Source organism: Falco biarmicus, chromosome 4, assembly GCF_023638135.1.
Source record: "Falco biarmicus isolate bFalBia1 chromosome 4, bFalBia1.pri, whole genome shotgun sequence".
Classification (NCBI taxonomy): Eukaryota; Metazoa; Chordata; class Aves; order Falconiformes; family Falconidae; genus Falco; species Falco biarmicus.
In genome coordinates this window covers 79,316,438-79,332,987 of record NC_079291.1, presented here as the reverse complement: position 1 = coordinate 79,332,987, position 16,550 = coordinate 79,316,438, and the positions used below count along the sequence as shown (strand labels likewise).

The 16,550-nt window shown below is 38.5% G+C and overlaps 2 protein-coding genes across 3 annotated transcripts in view; one reads left to right on the top strand and one right to left on the bottom strand.

The window, feature by feature from the left end:
- The window catches only part of DNAH3 (dynein axonemal heavy chain 3), a 66,922-nt gene extending 60,693 nt beyond the window's left edge, over positions 1-6,229 (top strand). The window contains exons 60-62 of the mRNA XM_056337259.1: positions 239-443; positions 1,721-1,858; positions 2,040-6,229. Of these exons, the coding sequence (XP_056193234.1) occupies positions 239-443; positions 1,721-1,858; positions 2,040-2,393 (697 nt within the window). The 3' untranslated portion in view covers positions 2,394-6,229. The remainder of the gene's footprint in view (positions 1-238; positions 444-1,720; positions 1,859-2,039) is intronic.
- A 2,894-nt stretch (positions 6,230-9,123) lies between these two features.
- Positions 9,124-16,550, bottom strand: part of LYRM1 (LYR motif containing 1) — a 10,489-nt gene continuing 3,062 nt past the window's right edge. For both annotated transcript variants that reach the window (XM_056337258.1, XM_056337257.1), the window contains 3 exons: positions 12,197-12,355; positions 11,070-11,162; positions 9,124-9,436 (listed from right to left, as the gene is read on the bottom strand). In XM_056337258.1, the coding sequence (XP_056193233.1) occupies positions 9,320-9,436; positions 11,070-11,162; positions 12,197-12,355 (369 nt within the window). In that variant the 3' untranslated portion in view covers positions 9,124-9,319. The remainder of the gene's footprint in view (positions 9,437-11,069; positions 11,163-12,196; positions 12,356-16,550) is intronic.

The following is a 16,550-nucleotide window of genomic DNA, read 5'->3' as shown; positions in this document are numbered from 1 at the left end:
TGTCACTTGATTTCCATTGTCTAGAATGGGAAATTTCACTGTCTTTTATTTCTCTCTCTGTGTTTTTTCTTTGTTTTTCAAAGTTAAGTAAGTGATCTGATAACTACAGGTGAAATAAGGAATTTCTGACAGAATGTTCACCAGCTTTGATTGGCCCTTCATGCAAGTTGGACTCTGAAGTCTTTGGCCAGCTAGAGAAGTAAATAATGAGATGATGATTTCTTTGTTTTATCTGAAGGCTTACTAAAGTTGTTCGGAGCAGCCTCATTACTCTAGTCAAAGCCATTAAAGGCCAAGTGCTGATGTCATCTGAACTTGAAGATGTTTTCAACAGCATGCTAATGGGAAAAGTACCATCGATGTGGGCTGCCAAATCCTATCCATCACTGAAGCCACTGGGAAGTTATGTGTCCGATCTCCTCTGTCGTTTGGCCTTCTTCCAGGTGTGCTAAACTGAGACTGACAGGTCTAAGGGCTTGGTAGCTGAAAGCTGAATAGGTAAAACGTGTGTCAGTACTGCCCTCACTCAGCAGTACCCTTACAGCTCGATTGTGAACTACTTGCACATACTCATGACTAAATATACGCTGCATTAACAGCACTGGAATTAGCCAGGCAGTTGCTCAGCAGGGTGAGTTGAGAGTATAATCCTTTGGTGCTAATCCAGTGTTGCATTTGGCAATTTCCATTTTTCTGTTTCTGGAAGATGCATTTTACTTTGCAATGATGTCTTAATGACTTCCCTGCTCAAAGGACATGAACCAGGTGTGAAAATGCTTTAGAAACAGCTCATAACAGGCACTATTAATTTTTTTATATGTGCCTGTAAATCTCTTTCAACTTAAAGAAAAAGTGACACCACTTTACACACTTTTTGAACAAGTTGTTTTATTCTTTACTCAACCTTCTGTTATTTCACTTGCATGCTTAGTGCTCTCTTCAAATTACTTAAAATTTCAGATGTACCTTAAATGAGGTACTGAGATATAGTGGAATCTCATACAAGTCAGGGGAGGAGAAAGCTAGAAAGATGTGTCTAAAAGATTTGTATAAGCAGTAGAGTTCTCCATTTTTTGGATCAGGGTAGCATATGGGCTTCTTTTGACTCCAAATGGTTTAAAGTAGTGTGGGGACATTCTGCCCTTGCCTCGTTTTTCCTAATTCCTTTGAGATACCCAGCAAAGATACTGGCCTGCAATCTCCTTGTCTGGTATCTTTGTACTGGAATGATTTCCTCTACTAGGATCCGACGTGTTGGCTGTAGTGAGTGCCCTCACAGTGATTGGTGAAGGCACTATGTAAGAAAATTTGGCCCTTTTTTATGTTAGGAGATTGGTGTTTACAAGACTGCAAAAGAGGGTATATTGATAAAAGTGTCCAAATGTAATAATTTTTCTTTATTTTTTTCCTGCTGGCTAGTATCTAGACTTACCAAAATATGCTTATGCTGCTTTTTGAAATTTCTTTCTCAGTAGCACTAAGTTCTGGTTGTTTCAGAATAAGTGATTATTTTTGTTGTCATCATAAATAACTGACATCTGTGATTTGTTGTCTCTGAAAAATATAGAACAAATGGCAGCATCCAGGGCGTCCCACCAAGGTTAGGATCTCATTGTGCTGTTTAAGTGTATCTGAAAAGACATCCCTTTTCTGGTGAATTGGCACAGTGAAGCCACAAATGTCTTTCTTCTTACATTTGTTTTTTTCTCTCCAAATTCAGGATTGGGTCATCAATGGGCCACCTACAGTCTTTTGGCTCTCAGGATTCTTCTTCACTCAGTCTTTTTTGACTGGTGTTTTACAAAACTATGCCAGAAAACACGCCATCCCAATTGACCGTATTGGATTTGAATTTGAGGTAAGAAAATGGAGAGGAATTTTGTTTTTCTTGAACAGCTGTAAACATGTTCTGGGGCAGCAAGGAATAGTTTTCAAATGAAAAGAAATTTTATTTAAAGGAGTAGTGTCAGACTTATCACTTACAGGATTTAATATACTCCAGATAAAAATAAAACCAAACAATGGTTTAATCATTCTAGGTGATGAAACAGGAGCACACAATGGAGAAAATTCCAGAAGACGGGGCTTATGTGAGAGGCCTTTATTTGGAAGGTGCACGATGGGATAGAGAATCCTTGGTAATTGGAGAATCACTTCCAAAAGTCCTTTATGATTCTTTGCCCATAATTTGGCTGAAACCTGGAGAAAGTTCCACATTTCTTCACATGAACATCTATTCATGCCCTGTATACAAGACAAGTGCAAGAAGAGGTGTCTTATCCACTACTGGCCACTCAACCAACTATGTTTTCTCAATTGAACTCCCTTCAGACAAGCCCCAGAAACACTGGATAAATCGAGGTGTGGCAGCCCTATGCCAGTTAGACGACTGAGAGTACGCAAGTCAAAAAACCCTTGCATTTTGTTATTAAAAGATACATTTTACTCCCCAATGGCTGCAGTCTTTTTTTATATCATGATTTCCTACTGACTTCAAAGGAGCTCCCAAATCTTTTGGTTTTTAGCCCTTCCCAGCCACTGAGCAAGAATGACTGAAAATAGAACACTAGAAACAGAAATTTAATTCAAAGGCCTGGGCATCCCCTTGCATAGATCAGAATGAACAGAACTCCCATCAAACTCTGTGCCACCCACGTCATTACAAATCTTGTGAAATCCTATTATTACCACCTAGTTGCTATCATAGAGTGTTTTTTTTTCCTTCGTTCCATGAAATTGGGCCCGAAGAGTTTTGCTGCTGATTTTAATGGGAATCTAATGCACAACTTATGTAATTAAGACTCTGTGGATTTGCCTACTACTTCTGTGTCCCAGGAGTATGTAGGGCAAGGAGCAAGGATAAGAGAATAGTCTGTTGTCAACACGTAAACCCAATCCTCAGCTAGAATGAACTGCCAGAGCTGTATTATAAAACTATAGGAACTGACACTCCTTGAAAGATGTGCCTTGGAATTTTCATGGAAAACTTCTAGACAGCACATGCATAGGGATCCTGCCATTTCTCAGAGCGGTATGCTTGTCTCATATTTTCTTAACTTTTTTAATTTCAGTATTACTTACCTACATATCCCAGGTGCCTAATAAATGGAGCTCTTTCCTTTCTCTCATAGCTTTTTTTACTTCCTCGTCTTGCCCTCTTGCATGTTGGATTAATAACCATCTAAAATTTTCAGTTGTTTAAGCCTTTTCATCAGAGAAGCTCAAAGCATCTTGCAAACATTAATTAAAAATAAAGTAGCCTGAACATCTTCAAAGAGCTGTGCAGTCATTAACTAATCCCCACAGCATGCCAAGAAGGTACTAAAGATGCATCATTAGACTTGTTGTGTACACATTACAAGAGAAGCACAAAGATCAAGGCGAACATTTAAAAAAACCCCACTGCATAAACATCCACTAATTTGGAATCTTGTATTTTTTTTTCATTACCCAAATTGCAGCATTTTAATGACTTGCTCGAGGCCGCACAAAGTCAAGATATGCAGCTATAATTCAGCAATTCCTAGTATCCTGCTACAATCATTAAGTGATGCCGCTACTACTCGTTAAAGCATATGGTTCTTGTCATAGGATTTATCTGTTGTGCTTAGCTTTTCTGGTTGAAAACAGTATTCATTATTTGTTTATTAACCACTGGTTTGTTTTATACAGATACTCATAAAATAGTAACTTTTAAGAATGGTAAAAAACAGATAAGAAGTGTTACAGGTATGTTGTATAGTGCTACTCTGCACAAAGATATACATAGGTAATTAGTACAGTATCTTCATGTACCATGTGTACCATATTTGATGCCTCATTAACAGTACGGTATGCAGGCATTTGGTGCATCTTTATTGTTACATGGTGACTACAGCAAAGGTGTCATGTCAGGACACTTAATGGATATTTGTTTATTTGATAAAGGGGATAGAGATGTGCAGGTGTCTCAGCTTACTGATAGGAAGAAACTACTCTTAACAATTTAGACTAAATGATATTTGGCACCTATAACAAAAATAAAACTTGTTTATGCATGTTAGAGCCCAGTCACCCAAACTGACAATGATTTTTGGGAAGAGAATCAAGTTTCAGAAGATCTATAAATAAATTAAGATTAATTAGTCCTTTAAAAAACCTGTCTTTTCTTAGCCTCGTAAGAGTAACATAGATACTTTGTACTTGTCATGTAATTAAAATTAACTGAAATTTACTACATATTTTACATTGTGGTAATTACCGTGTTTTTAAATGGTGGCATCTGATTTTTGTTGTTATTACATCAGCAGTTCAGATCAGTATTTAGGTCACTGTGGCATCAGAGAGCACAATCCAGTCATGACCCTCCTTTTGCAGATGCTTTGCATGCAGGCCAAAGGGGCTGGACCTGCCCATTAGATCCTGCCCTGTGGATTGATCAGATCAGTCACGGCTCTCAAAAGGATCTTTCTATTTAGATTTGAGCGTATGCATGCAAGTGACTGGTGACAACAGAGTAATCGTTCTTAAAATACTGAAATGAAGAGAAGTTAAACTTTGAGGACTGTTTCTTCATCCTTCAGATAATGCTAGTCTTGCAAACACAGCCCTCCAAATTAAACCATTTTAAATGAAAAGACAGATTCACTAGTATATGCTAGCTAAATTACATTTTATGAAGATAAGGAACTTTTAAACTGTTTGAAAATACGATGGGATAGCTTGCCATGTGGGTTTCTCTTTAACGCCTTTTTGTGAACGAGCACTAATGGATAGGTTGTTAAATGACACAGTTGTGGTTCTTGTGAATGTACAGCAGCTTTGGTACTATGTTGTGTACAATATCCTTGTTACTGTGTTGATTTTCTAAATGCTTCTTCTGTGTTAATGTTTAGATCTGCAATGAAGGCATCTCTTAGAATGTAATTAAAGATGTATTTCAAGCTTTTGCAGATGTGACCAAAATAGATAGGTAAGAGAGAAGCCTGTAAAAGAGAAAAGAGGCTTCATGCATCTGTTGCTTGCCCCTTCAGCAGGGTTCAGGCATGGCTGAGTTGCTTTAGTTCATGATTACTGAAGCACGTGATTTCCTGGGCTGCCCTTACTATTGGAGAAAAAGTACTGGAACTTACTGTTGAGGGATATATGTCTTAGAGATATTTTTCTGTGGTTCTTTGAAATGAGTTTTCCAACCTTATTTCCTGAGCATTGTCTGGACCTTCCTGAGGAATGATAAGCTGGTTAAACATTACAATTCACAATGTTTCTTGGCTGAGATGCATTTTTTTTAAAAAAAAAAAAAAGATAATTCAGCTGTTAGATGGACATAATAAAAATATGAAACATTTTTGGACAAATGAAGTACCTTGTAATAGTAGTAGTAGAATTCTTGGCTTTACGGGTTTAGTATTTCTGTTTCTTAATTAGAAGCTCTCATTAAACAAATCACAGAAGATACCTGTAATTACTGGAAATCATAGATACACAGCCTTGCTAATAACTGAGAGCATATGGCAAAAAATGCAGTATATAGACATTACGGAGCAAGAGAGATGTTTTCCTTAGGAACAGCAGAGAGATGTTTTCAGCTAGGGATGCTGTGAGACAGATAGGGTTAGTACATTTTCTTAGGAGATGGAAACCTTTCTCTTACCTCACCCGTACAAAAATCCATTCCAGAAACAGAAAATACTATGTCTGTTGATTTTAACACTGCTGGGCTGTTAAAGGGAAAATTATACAATGAAAAAACAAAAGACAGCACAAAGGCCCCAAATTCTTCTGCTTTTGAGTTCCTATGAGCTGGAATGTTTTGCCTAATCACATTAGAAACATTAGTGAAAGATGTAGTTCTCTCCTGTAATTAGCATTCTTGGAAATTAATTTATAGGTATGATCACATAAATGACCTTTCTGTCTATGGATAAAAGATGGATATTACTGATACCATTTCTGATGACTACACAGTAGGGCCCCAAGGGAGTGATGTCCATGCTGCTTATTTTCTCCAGATCTAACAGGTATTACAAGAACAAACTTTTATTAGTAGGAAGATAGATCAGATAATTAATTTTAACCTGTTTCAGTCCTGTGATACTTCCCTTGGAATAGATCGGGTCACTGTTGCAACTCAATGAGCATTTCCTCACTCCTAGACAACACTGAGGGGGCACATTCAGTAAGGAGGTGCTGGGTCCATTTCTTAAATGATTGTGCACTTGCTAATGTTAGTGTTAAATTTGGGTTTATAAGTGCATGGCTTCATAAGTTACAACCTTATTAATAATAGAGTTAGGGACAGAATTTCCAGAGAGGAGGTATTATTTAAGTATTCAAGGCCAGATATCATGCCAACAAATTACTACTACTACCAGTTAGCGTGCAGGAGAGTTCATGCAACTCAGGACTTATTTCTAAAGAATATAAAGCTAATGTCATCCTTTTATTCTAAGTTTTTCTGTTACCTCCTGACTAGCGTGATAAATTGGAAAGGGACAGTATTTACTGGAAGAGGAGTAAGAGACAGTTAAGGAAGTGCAGGAGAAAGTGTACAGTGAGTGCTTGGATCTGGTGCATTACAAACTCTCAAGAACTCAAAGTGTTTTAGGACATCTTTTTGCAACTAAAATTAATGTGTAGGAATGACATATTGCACCATCGTTGGGATACTTCTTGACAGAAGTTAGAATTTAATACAATGAGTACCAGCTGACATCTCTGCCTACCTGTTGGACTGAGTTGCAGATGAAAATTTTTTTGTGAAACTCCCTCAGAATGGTAGTTTGCCAGTTTGACCTCCAAAACCAAATAACTCTATTTCAGTTTCTCCTTTCCATACAGAGTTTAACTTAAGCTGTGAAAGAAGGGGTTTGCTCTTCTGACTTGACAAAAGAGTTGGTTCAGTTCTTCCTTTTAGCTGAAGAGCCTCAGGTTTTAACAAATTTCAGTCTTTTCCTTCTTGTGCTGGAAAGTAATGAGGATCAGGCACTAGGTAATTATTTCTCAAACACTTATTTTGAAAAATTAATGGACTATCTAGCATGTTAAAGCATCTCAAATAATGCGATGCTGTTACTGCAGTTCAACTTAGTGGCTTGTCAGTTAAGCAAGTGGATACTCATTTGAGTTACTTAAGGCTACTTGAGCCTTTCAAAAATTGCTTATTTATACTTCCCTTCAGAAATAAACTCAGACTTGTGTTGTTATTTCAGTTTAGTGTAAATCTTCTGTAATTGCAGGGATGTTCCATTGAAATAATCTGCATCTTACAATATGTGCTCAGGACAGAGTTGTGACTATAATATAGACAGTACATTTAGCCTGCTCATTTACATAACTGTTTATTCACCTGATGAGTCGCAACATCAGTACCTTCATTAGCCACATGAATTTTAACAATCCAAAAGATTCACATGATAGTTTAATGGCAAAGAATGAGCCTAAGCTTCCATTCAAAACCCTTGTCTCTGCACATTTTGGTTTGGCTCAGTTGACACGTCTCTACCCTGGTATAGCAGAATGACAGGAAAAGACTGTGTTTGGACTTCTTTCAGTGAAGGATTAAGCAGTGTATATAATCATGTTAGTTTTTACTGTCTTTATTCCATCCCCCTTTTGCTAGGCTAAAGGAGTTTTGTGTCTTCCTGGCAGCAGTAAATTTGCAAAGCTCCCACTGACAGGCAGAACAATGGCATTTTACATATTACTTCCCACATGAGGCATTCCCAGGAAATAATTATATGGGAATAGATACCTTTGTGGACTGGAGCCATACAGGGTAGTGAGAAATTGGGCTAGCCGGTACCTGTTGTGCTGACTCGCTGTTCTCACTTTTTTCCTCATACTTTCTCATCTGCTTGTAGTTTTTTCATTCTTACAAGTACATTCCTGGGGGAGGAACTGTCATTTTGTTCCACACATGACCAGTTTTAACTTATTTTTAAGGTAGACAAGAATATTTCTTTGCCATTTGTCTATTAGGACTTGGAGAGTTTAGGGTGAGTTGGAGAGCTCAGAAAATGAGATTTCATTGGTTTTGCCCACTTTAACAGGAAATAATATCCACTGCATTTTCCAAATTTGCTTTTTTGTCATCATTAGCTTCTAGCTGGAATAGCTTGTTGCTTTTACCACCTGTCCTTAAACCCACAGCTGTTGGCTGTGCTTATGTAGTCTCCCAGTACAGTGTGGCTCTTGTCCACAGCTTGGTCTCAGTGGTACTTCTAGCCTGAAGGGCAGAAGGCTCCCCTGACTTCCCTGAAGAGAATTTGTAAACAGCCTGGAAAAACCAGAGGACTGAAAAGGAGCCAAAACGACTGGTGGCCAGTGAGGGGGAAATTAATTTTGTTTCACTTCCATTCACGAGGCATCTGCAAACCAGAAATACCCCGCAGACTTAAGAGACTGAAGAGATAGTTGTAGATACTTGAATAAAGTTGGGGGTTCTGTCCATAATGTAAGAGTTAAAACCTAACATTAAAATAATTGTTGAGAAAGCCAGTGTGGTGATTATGTGGAAAAGCTAACCATGTAAAAACGCACCACGGACACCCAAAGCATCTTAAGCTCGCTCCCATCGTGATACCCTGAAGGGAGAGTTTTCAGTCAGTCTGTACATGGGAACCTGAGGAACCCAGGACTGGAATGTTTTACCCCAAGTTGTGTAATGGCATTCCAAACTTCGTGTTTCATGTTCACACCCTTTCCAAAGGAAAGGGGAAAAAAAGCTGACATAGAGGCTCTAGGCCACTCCTCTGCAGTTTGCAAAAAGCCAAAAGGAGTGGTGGCATTTCTGCTGTCTCTTTGCTACTGTCCATTTAGAAACAACACTTCACCATAAGGATACCATCAAACTGGAACATTTCTCCAGGGACAACAGGCAGAGCAGGGACAAGAGAGAAAGGAGTGCAGCTGCATGATGCAGTCACTGTATTTGCACTTGCATGTAGAAGCTCAGGAGGCACTGTGCTTGCTTCTCCTGGACTTTCTTCGTTTTTGTTGACCCTTACACGAGGCACTGTCTTGAATCACAATTGAGCATATATAATCCTCAGACCACTAGAAAATGCCGCTATAGATTAACAGAGTTTGAAAACATGCTGTAATTTGTCCTGATGTCAAAGTAATCTTAATATCACACCTCACTCCTTGAAAAGTGTTACTTTTATTGATTAGTCAGTGGTTGAAATGTAATAAATATTAGACCAACCTTATCCATCATATGCAATGTATCAATTAGCTTTTTGGCCTCAGGAAATGTGTCAGCAAGTGACCAAGACAGTTTCATTCACAGTTGTGCACAAAAATCACCTGGATTGCAGTCCACAGCTTAAATGAAGGGTTATGAAAGTTCATCATGGGATTTCAGGTATATTGGCTTAGAAATCTTCCTTAACTTTTCCTGATGTCGCAATGTACGGCCTTGTTTATGGGCAAGACCCATAGGAGGCAGATGGATCTGGAAAAGAAAATCCCACCAGTTAGGTGCAAACTGAGAAGCTACAAGAAAAAGAAGGCATATATACAGATTAGGTTTCACTGAGTTTTAAATAATTTCCTCACACTTTGGAGGGGGCAACTGTACTGTCTCTTAGAAATTAGATTTCTAGGAGGAGTGCTATGAGTGATTAGTGATACAACTTAGAGCCCCTAAATGTTGTGTTTATTGAAATCCTATATATTCTAGGGTTTGGTAACCTCGTTCTACAGCTTGATATCAGACTGTAATGATAAAATACTTATTGAAATAGGACTCCTGAAAATGTTCCAGAACCGTATGACCTAGAAAACCCTAACAATTGTCTTAAAGCACTGCGGTTTTTTCATACCTATCTAACAAGTCACAAAATAATCCCGAACTGTATGTACTGAAAGACTGCCTCCTTACTGGCATGGTTATATACACCATATTAAAATGCACAATCAATGTCATTGACTTTACAAGCAGAGGGAGCAATAGGTGACAGACTCTCCCTTTGATTGACAAAGTCTTTGTATTTCATCAGACTGTTAGTGGGAGTCAGGCAGCTGTGTTCCCCTTAAGTGATTGAAAAATGTAGGTGTTAGCAGTCAGATGTTATTGTTGCTGAGGCTGTCAGCCTGTAAGATAGCTGTTTAGGTGCAAACAGTGGTAAAAACACTGACTCAAGCGGCAATAGAGATTTCTAGAATCTGAAAAATAATGATTATCCAGTTTGTCTGAGAGAGCTGATCTAAGACTGATCCTTTGGGATTTTGAAGCCACTGCAGAGCATACATTTTAAACCCATTTCTAGGAGCATTGTTTGCCAGATGTGCAGTTATTCTGTATATTGGAGAAAAAGAAAAAGCTATTGTGTGAAACAGATGCTAACAGTGATCATATTCTAGTCAAGCATCTGATGAAGATACAATATAATTTTGACCATAACTGCCTTGATAAGGGAACTATAGGTGTGAAAATGTAATCAACAGGAGTAGAGAGGAAGTCTCTATGGGAGGCAGCGTAAAGTACTACAGACAGAAGTGGCTGGGCAGTGAGGAAACTGTATTGAATGATGCAATAGAAGACATTGCTGCAACTTCCAGCATGTCAGTAATCTTGGTCGTGTTTTTCTCTAGGAACAGGGGGAAAGAAGCAGCAACATAGGCAGGTGGTTTTATAAGACTTGATTTTATAAGACCAGGAGAACAATTACCAGTAATGTAGGCTATGAAAATGATTGTATCTATGATAGACATATTATTCTCTCATTCTTTTTTATTATGTGGAAAGATTAACAGATTTGATTCCATTGCAATCTTTTTCTACATTTATCAGTCGGACAAGACTGCCTAAATATTCACAGGCCTTAGAAGTTTAGCTCATGCAACTCTATTTAGGCTTTCACTTCTTATTTTGAGAAGAAATTAGCCAATTTACAGCATAGTAAGATAGATGGAGAACATTTCAATATACATTTGGCTTATTTGGCTCTGATGTAGCACAGCACTTAAATATTGGCTCATCTAAAAAACACAGCGTGGTGACAGTGATGTGAACTTACAGTTTTATTGTCCAGTGAGAGCTAAGTGGATATAGCTTAAGACTTTGTGACTAGATTTATACTCACAGGTCTTGGGTAGGGGATGTTATAGTGAAGTCCAATTTCTATTCTTGCCTTACATTCTTCTATACACTGCTTAATCAATTTTGGATCTGTTACCTAAGATCATACAAACAAATTTTTTGTACAAGTACAGCAATTAGCAATTGGAAGCTCAAGCGTAAATGATGCACAGCCACATGACTTTCTTTAGCTTTTTTTGGCAATCCCAAGGATACAATGATTGTATTTTTCACATCCATAAAAGGTAACATTAGTATTTGTGTTGACTCAACAGTTCTGGGCTTGATGGCACTGGATATTAAGGCCCAGAGGCTGTCATGACTGAGGCTACAGAAGGAAGTTTTTACCCAAACATGGTATTTTCTCTGTAAAAAGACAATACACTTGTAAATACTAATACATCCATGGAAAAACCACACTCACCCATTTGTCACTCTGCAAGGTAGCTAGAGGAGAAAGGGAAGAGACTCCTTAGTCTACATTCTGTTATCATCCTATCCAGAAACTCCCCTTGAAGTGAGAAATGTGGTGCTAATTGGGACTTAAATTCACTTCTTGATTTTGCATTACTTGCATTTAGTCCCAGACCAAAATAGGTATTGTGATCTTTAATTACAAGAAGGACCTTTGATTACCGTAGAGTCTGTATTGCCCCTTACAAAAGGGTTCTGAAGGTTTGAAATTTCTTCCTTAAGAAAAAAAAAAGTGCTTCTTTTAAAAGAAGTGCCAATAATTGCTGCTTTGGGGGAAAAAAAAAAAGTGTAAGAAGCTACTGAGCTTTGCCATAGCATGGGTAATGATACACTTAACTAACTTGCTAAAAGATCAAAAACTGCTTCAGTTACATAGGCAGTATCTTTGGAATTTAATTTTTTCTTGGCATTTTTTTAGTGAAAGCTCTGTACCTTTTAGACTTCTACAGTAGTTAATGAAGAGCTGAAATGGTTTGAGTTTTCTTATTACTATTTCAGGGGTGAAATTTGAACAATTGCCTGAATACACCAGCATTTAAGATGAATGAAATTTTGGGCAATCATCTCTTAAGTTCATATCTTAGTATCCAGTCACTGAGACAGTGCAAAGAGCAAGAGAGGAACCATTCAGAAATTCAAAACTGTAAGGACACTCACGTTTTTGTTTTTTCGGAATAATGTTTTGGCTTCATTTTTAATGTACTCTTTCTCTTTAATAGTTTCTTCTATCTGTCCTGATGCCGATTGCCATTTTTTGGCTATCTGGAATATCTTGCGGTAAAGGCCAAGAACTTCTTGTCGAGTAACTGGTGTCATCTAAAAAAGCAACACAAACCCCCAAACATATGCGTTAACATTTGAGTTGCTAAAAGGCCAACAAGCAGTACACTTTTCCACACAACTGAATTAGTTTAAAAATATTTCTACCATCTAAAGATATGCTGAGCTATATGAAAAAATCGGAAATAGCTGTAAACAATAATTAGCTGTTGAAAGCTGAAGACAAAGTCCAGCAAAGTATTTAAACTGATACTTAAATCTGTCTCCGTTCAAACAGCTTGAGCTCTTGCTCAAAGTTAAGCATTTCCTTTAGCGCTCTGCTGAGTCAGAACCCTGGTACAAGAAAGCCCAGGTTGTATTTCACTGCTATTTTGCAACAGACATTGGGCAAGTCACCGAAACTCTGAGCATCCCCCTTCCTGTGAAGCTGTCATACCAATGCGGACCCTATCTTTGCAAAGCATCTTGAACTCTCTGAATAAAAATACATGATAAAACCACCATGATATTGCTGAAAACCAGTGTAGATTTCAGAGCTTATTTGTGACACCACTACAGTATGTAGTAATGATTCAGCTGGAGTTTGATGTGATGAAAAGGTGATGAAAGCTATTTTATCTAAGCACTGCAGGAGAGGCAGACCAGCTGTGGATTTACGAAAGTCCTGAATGTCTTGATTTTCAGAGAGCTGTGTACCTGCTGAGCCCACTGAATCAGCCTGCAGGCGCAGTAAGAATCTTTGTCAGAAATCAAGAATGAAATCCTATTCTTACTCCATGTAAATGAGTATTTTATCATGTAAGTGATGACACTGTTTCACGCCAGACCACAAATATCCCTGAAACAAACTCCACTGCTGGAGTAACAACACTTCTGACATGGAGTAGATTTGCAGAAACAATGAGTTCAACTTTAGGGACACCACAGCTGTCGCAGGTACCTCGTTGTCCAAATGGAAGATGCAGCAGCACTGCAAAGTAAGTACATGGATATGACAAGGAACAAGTGTCAGGGCCAGGACATTCTCTGACTGTCACAGGATCCATTTGCCACCCTGGAGCTCTAGTTACTGTGGTTGAATCTACCCTGAAATCAGACCTGTAGACACCCGGACCGCTGCGGAAAGCTTGGCAATGCGGCTGTCGCTCAACAATGTGCAGTCTGTGGCAATTCCTGTTAGTGCCAGTAGTAAAAGGGTTTTGGACCAAAGTCTTCTCAGGCCATACAGTTCTCAGGTGGCTGCCTCCACCACAGCAGCTCCACTGGTATTTCCTAACAGTCTCTTGTGGCTTCGGTCAGTCACACCATCTTTTCCTCACCAAAGTCAGAACTACAGATGCTAACCTGTAGGCAGGATTGGGGCTGTAGTTCATTTTGCTAAAAAATCCCAAACTATTAAATCCTAGCCTTTTTTATCTTAACTGTTGCTCTATCTAAAGACTTTTTGTTGATTCATGACTCTGTTAGGGATCTTAAGAAGTACAGACATAAACTTGGTTTTCTCTGATTCTTAGAACATTTTTAATTTGCTCTTTGTATTTTAAAATGTTTAACCAATCATATTTTTTCCCCCAGGTATAAAAATGATTCTTCCTACCCAGCAGAAAGCATTTTTCGTAAATATTTATGGTATTTCTAGCAAACAAATGTCTGCAATAAAATAGCTAGGTAGTCCCAACTCGTCAAACACTTTGGAATAAATGCTTCGCTTTATCTGCTCTACAGCTCCATTTTAGGCAATAAAATTAGTCACGCACAAAGCTACACATGTCTCTGTATCTGAAAAATCATTGCTCCCCTTTGTCAAGTGCGTATTTTGTAAAGATAATAAATAGTTCCATTACAAGGGCTGACCTAGCACAGGCTGAGTCCTAAATCACGTCCTCACCTCAAGCCCCTCCTGGCCTCACCCCTCTACTTTTATTTGAAGGTGTCAGCTCTGGCGGAGCTGGTAATACTCTTTGTTCCCTGCTGACAGCTAATAACAGCTGACGGCACTAGAAACTTTCAGCTGAGGTTTTCATGTAGTCCATAAAGAAAACAAGAGGAATAATGTCAGGGGAAAAAAATGTTTAAAATACAGGTTTAAATTCTGATCTATGCATTGGGACAATTTCCAAAGCCACAACATGGGACAGTGCATGCCCTTTGCTCGGAGATGTAATCATACCTGTTGCTTTTGGATTGTAAACATATCGAGAACCTGTTTATAAAGATTTTGTTTAAAAGTTCAGAGCCAACAATATTTTTTTTCCCTGTCAGTTGCTTCTGGTCCCCCACCTAGAACTTTTTTTCTTTCTTTCATTTCTTGGTGTTGGAATTCGTACAGAACTGTGTAGCCCTCATCTAGGTATAGGCTCCACTTCCACATTATTGCTCTCCTTCCCACATATGCTAAATGATGTAAAAGACATGAAGCAGCTTTTCAAATATATTCAGCAACCAGCTGCTCCCATGGCTCGTTTAGTCAACAATTTCTAACATTACAGACCTGCTTATAAACCATTTCTGCAAAGATGCATAAATGAAGGTGTGAGGAGCCCTTCACAGACAGAGGCCCCCATCTATCACGGAAAAGGATGAGAGCAAATAGGAAGAAATTCAAATCCTGTGTCAGATTCTGTGTGGGAGTATAAGCAGGGAATAATCCCACCAAGAGCAAAATTACTTCCAACTTAAAATGTTGTAAATGAGATTGGGATTTTTTTCTTTGGTATAAACAGAGCCCTTATCGACAGAAATGTAAGTGATGGTACAAGTCATGTATCAGGTGTAACTTCATCAAGTGACACTACTTGTATTAGTTTTGTGGGTGTGCAAAATGATTGTGAGTAGGACAGAAAGGAAGATAAGGGAAGCTTTCATGTCCTTGTAGTTACTCATCTTGCAACTTAAATCTTCGGCATTTAAATCATAATTATATTTCACATCTCTGGAATGCTAAATGGATGTTACACCACCTTCCCACTAACACTCATCTTGTGGTAGTCACACCCATTGTTTAACTTCTACCACCCTTCACTTTATTGCAGAATGCAGCCCACAGAGGTTAACCACAGGCGTTTCTGACAAAAAGTACAGGGCTGTTGTATTAGCTGAGCAAATTTCAGGTGTTTACTGCAACAAAACAAACCGGGAGAGGTCAAAGGTAGGTCTGGACGCACAGACTTATCAATGGGAAAAGTGGCAGATTGCAGGCTGGTTTTGAGCTGATTGTTCGAATTAAGCCTTTGGAGGGAAGCCAAGCGTTGCCTCCCCAAATAAGCATTTGCTGGATGCTGTGGCAGAGTTCTGACAATGCAGGGTTGTATCGTTCTTTTGATCTCCATGCAAACCCCTGTTATCAACATGCAGATCAAGCACATGAAATATCCCATTGTATCCAAACTTGCAAAGGAGGCTTGAGCAGTTAATGAGTTACTGCATGATGAAGACGCAAACTTTTTTCATCATTAATTTAAACAAATAATCCTTTAGACTATAAAATGTAATAAGTTTTTCTTTCAGGAAACAAACACACAAAAATTCATTTGGATTTTTAGATGGTTGACCTAAAAGTTCAATAATCTGAACAATCAGTGAAACACCAATTGTCTTTTGCTATTTGCAGATTTGTTTAGAATTTAAATTAAAAGTTTATAAGGAAAGGAATCTGTCAACTGCACTGTAACGCGACCCCAATAGTGCACTGTGAAAATGCAGTTAGGATGGAAGGCAAGTTGCACAGACTGACTACTTATATAGGAGCAGCTAAACTAGAGCTGCTTCCCAGCCAGGGATGCTTGGCTAAGCATGCGTGTCCAGTGCTCTCCTGTCTGCACCGCTCCTTTGCTGAAGCAGTAAGTCTGCTTTATTTCATCCTTTGTTTTTGAGTCAAGCATTAGCTACTCATTTTAAACATAAAATCTGCCAGCAGCAAGTACATAGAGGATTTTAGGAAACAAAGGGTGAAAGTAATAGCCCATGGGGAAAAAAAGGATATTTTAAAACAACAGATCTCCTCTTCCACATCCCAGCTAACTAGGGCACACATTAGTAACACACACTTAGTGCTGATGCTGAAACCATATTTGCTCAGGGGAGGAGACAGTGGGGAACAGAACTCTGTGTGAAATAATTTGAAAAAAGCAGCTTTGAACTTCTCAAGATGTAAAATGTTTTATTTAGGAGCAACACAACTTCTATTTGACAGCTGCTTTGCTACTGGCAAGGAGTCCTAAAGACACAATAA